General features: G+C 33.8%; 1 protein-coding gene across 1 annotated transcript; it reads right to left on the reverse strand.

Annotated features, from left to right (window-relative positions):
- Window positions 1-244: 244 nt before the first annotated feature.
- LOC124910245 (putative ubiquitin-conjugating enzyme E2 38) lies at window positions 245-3072 on the reverse strand. The gene is made up of 7 exons (XM_047450865.1): window positions 2807-3072; window positions 1924-2212; window positions 1702-1790; window positions 1549-1609; window positions 1081-1220; window positions 690-1001; window positions 245-621 (listed from the first exon to the last, which is right to left on the reverse strand). Exons 1-7 carry the CDS (start codon window positions 2882-2884, stop codon window positions 502-504), a joined length of 1089 nt encoding a protein of 362 aa, XP_047306821.1. The 5' UTR covers window positions 2885-3072; the 3' UTR covers window positions 245-501.
- Window positions 3073-3371: the final 299 nt, after the last annotated feature.

Below are 3371 nucleotides of genomic sequence, written 5' to 3' on the forward strand. Positions count from 1 at the left end.
GATTTTAAAATTATTTTTTTCTTTATTTTTATCTACGAATAAAAATGAAAATATAAAAGTTATATCTATATATTTAAAGATTTATAGATTAGATCTAAAGTTAAAGACTATTTGAAACATAATCAATCATATAATCCATAAATAAAATATCTGCCCTCATCTTATTTTTATATAAGTGATGACTCTCAAAAACCAAGCTGGATAAAAATTAAAATTTTAAAAAATAAAACAAACCAAAAATAAAAGAAAATGAAAACAAGTTTGTATCTGCAATTATTAAGTCTAATTAGACCTAATTATGAAAAAGGGAAAAAAAGAAATGTGAACTATGAATTAGTTATACTAGTAGACTTCTTCGTAGGAGGCTGCCACTTTGCTAGACGAAATATCTCGCAGTCATCCGCGCCATTTTCCATAAATTTGGCTACTAACCCTTCCATCATGTTGCACAAACTAATCACAAAACTATTACTTGGACCAAATTGTTCTTCAACTTTCTTATTACCAACATTTCAGTCTTACCCACCCTATTTTAGTCCCATCATCTAGGTAAGATTTGCAGGCCGAAAGTATATCATGTGCATAAACACGAAAGTGCCACTTAATCAACTCTTCAAAATGCTGCATGTATATTTCATTATCTTTATTTTCATAAATAATCAAGTATATAAAAAACAACAAAAACATACCTTTGGAGGGTTGGCAAGTGTGTACCCCATTGTCTTTAGCGATAGAATGAACACTTTCTCGTTGTAATGCTTAGATCTCGTTTTACCTTCTAACCCAGCATGACGTGAAGAATGCCCAGGCTCATTGAAAAAGGGTTCTGAATTCAAAATCAAACCTTGTATCGAGACCAATACTTGTAGCATCGTTGAATCTTTTGGTTTCCATTTTTCGTCTTTATCACCAGTCCATGTGTTCAATAAGCTCAAGCACACTTTCCCACAATTGTACAAGTTTGGGTTCAAACGAAGACCTCCAGAATGGTAGTGAACCATCTACCAAATTATCAAAATTACACTAAACTCCAACAATTTATCTATCATTTTACTTTACAAATAATGAAAGACTCTGTACCGGAGGTTTATCTGGATACGAAGAAGGGAATACAATATCAAAGATAAAGAGACCATCGTGATATGGGGTTCCTGCTGGTCCCACTATGACGGCCTGCATAAGCTCCATTCTTATTTCAGATGCTTTAACATATATCGCCTCTACAAAACCAATCGAAACATCCTTATCAATTCTTTAACAAACCAGGTCATCATTAAGTCAAAATAAAACCAAAAACCAGATAAGTACAAGTTATGACAATACTTGTCATAAGATCAAAATTGAATCAAGAATCAGAATCTCGGCCAGCATCATATATATATATATATGAACTAATGTCCACTTGGATTGTCCTACTTTTGTGAGCACGATCACGTGTCAAAATCATTTAGGGCGCTTGAAATTAATTTATCCATAAAATGTTTTGGAAACTTGTCTAGTTTTATGTTCAATTGGTATCAGTAGTGCATTGAGTGTCAAACATATCACCTGGCAAGTCATTCAGAATTTTCCACTCCTCTTGAATTCTTTTAATCCATTTAGTTGTTGGCTGTCACAAAAGAAGCTCATTCAAATATTGACATAAGCATGCATCTAAAACCTACACATGAACACAATCAAACTGGTGGAAAATAAATTCACCTGATGCACTTTTACATCCATAAAGTGGTGATCAGGAAAGTGGTCGACCGTAGTGAATCCTCCAAAAGGTTGCACCATTAGTTTCCGACCTTCATTTGATTTAATCATCAGAAATCAACCGTGCAGAAACTGCAGTACTTTTTTTAAACCAGATACCACACTTTTTGCACTAGCACAACACTCAATCTAAAGTTTAGGTAATCGTCAAAGACACAAACTTACCAGGAAGATCAATATTGAGGCAAGCAATGGGTGTCTCAACACCAGAAGGGAGACGATCATTATCTAATTGAGCTTGCAATAAGAGATAATCATCATCTTCTTCTTCATCACCATCATCATCATCTTCATCATATATGTATTCGTCGTTGTCATCATAATCTGAAGCATCTCCGCTAGCATCATCATTATCATCAACATCTTCATTATTATTTTCATGGTATGAAGTGTCAATAATGCAATCATAAGTTGATCCAGATGTTGATCCATGACCATCTATCAGGGTAGCACCCTGAAGAAAATAGTTCCATCACCAAATAATTTGATGAATTTATGAAGAATTTGAAAAGTATAAAGGAGAGAACCAATTGATTTAAGTTCACCTAGCATAATTGAAACACATCACTAGTTTCAAGGCAGTAAAATAGAAGGAGTATCAGTGACTCTCTCTTGCTATTGGGAGTTTAGACAAGACAGTACTTGAATTGCCAATGGTTACCACATGATTTTCATAATCTGTTTCCTACCAAGTCCAATAATGACTATCTAATCATCAATCTGTCCAAAAAAAACAATGGAATTCGTAGACTCTTGCCTACTAGAAAGGATCAATAAAAGTATCATCACAACGAAAACACATTCCAGTGAATGAAATAACTACTGCAGAGCATTTCTATACGCCTAATTTGATTAAGTCAAACAACAAAATTACGTGCAGTTAACCGTCGTCAGAATGAGTGAATTGTGATTAATTATCCTCGTATGATCAATGATAATCTAAAGAAAGAAGAAGAAAAAAAATCATCTTAATATGCAGTAACTCGAGCAATCAATCACTATAGACTAAATATCTTTACCAAAATCATCTTAATTAAACGTTCTTTACCAAAATCATCTGGTTTTGATCTTCCTTGTTTGAGATCGGATCCTCGTAATCTTGCACATCGAAAGAATTAGTCTCCATATCTTTGTTACAAAATCCGCGTCCTACTGGCAGTAGAAGCTGAGAAAATCCGAATTTCTTAACAGCCTAACAGGTCGATCAAAATAACTGTAGTGCATTCAGACTAGGTCAGGAACACGACGGTGGCGGAGGGAGCGAGCGAGCGAGGAAGCGACCGATGAGTGATTTTTTCCTCCTTTTATTCTCTCTCTAGGTTATTGCGTAATACAAGAATATTTCCGTATCAATTCTCAAAAGATAATAACACGTGCCATTATGTTATTGCATGCTTTCAACATAATCTTATATTTTAAAATATTAAAATATATCATCAAAAAAATTAATAAGATTAAGGGCTCGTTCTAGCGTGTTTTTTTTTTGAGTTTTTTTAGTTGGAAGAGGGTTGTTTAATATATCAGTTAAACGGTTTCGAGTTAAATTCGGTTTTACTTTTTATTTTACAAACCGGTTAACCGATAAGTTTTGATGTCGATTTTATCGATTCTAG

Source organism: Impatiens glandulifera, chromosome 7 (genome assembly GCF_907164915.1).
Source record: "Impatiens glandulifera chromosome 7, dImpGla2.1, whole genome shotgun sequence".
In the NCBI taxonomy this organism is placed as follows: Eukaryota; Viridiplantae; Streptophyta; class Magnoliopsida; order Ericales; family Balsaminaceae; genus Impatiens; species Impatiens glandulifera.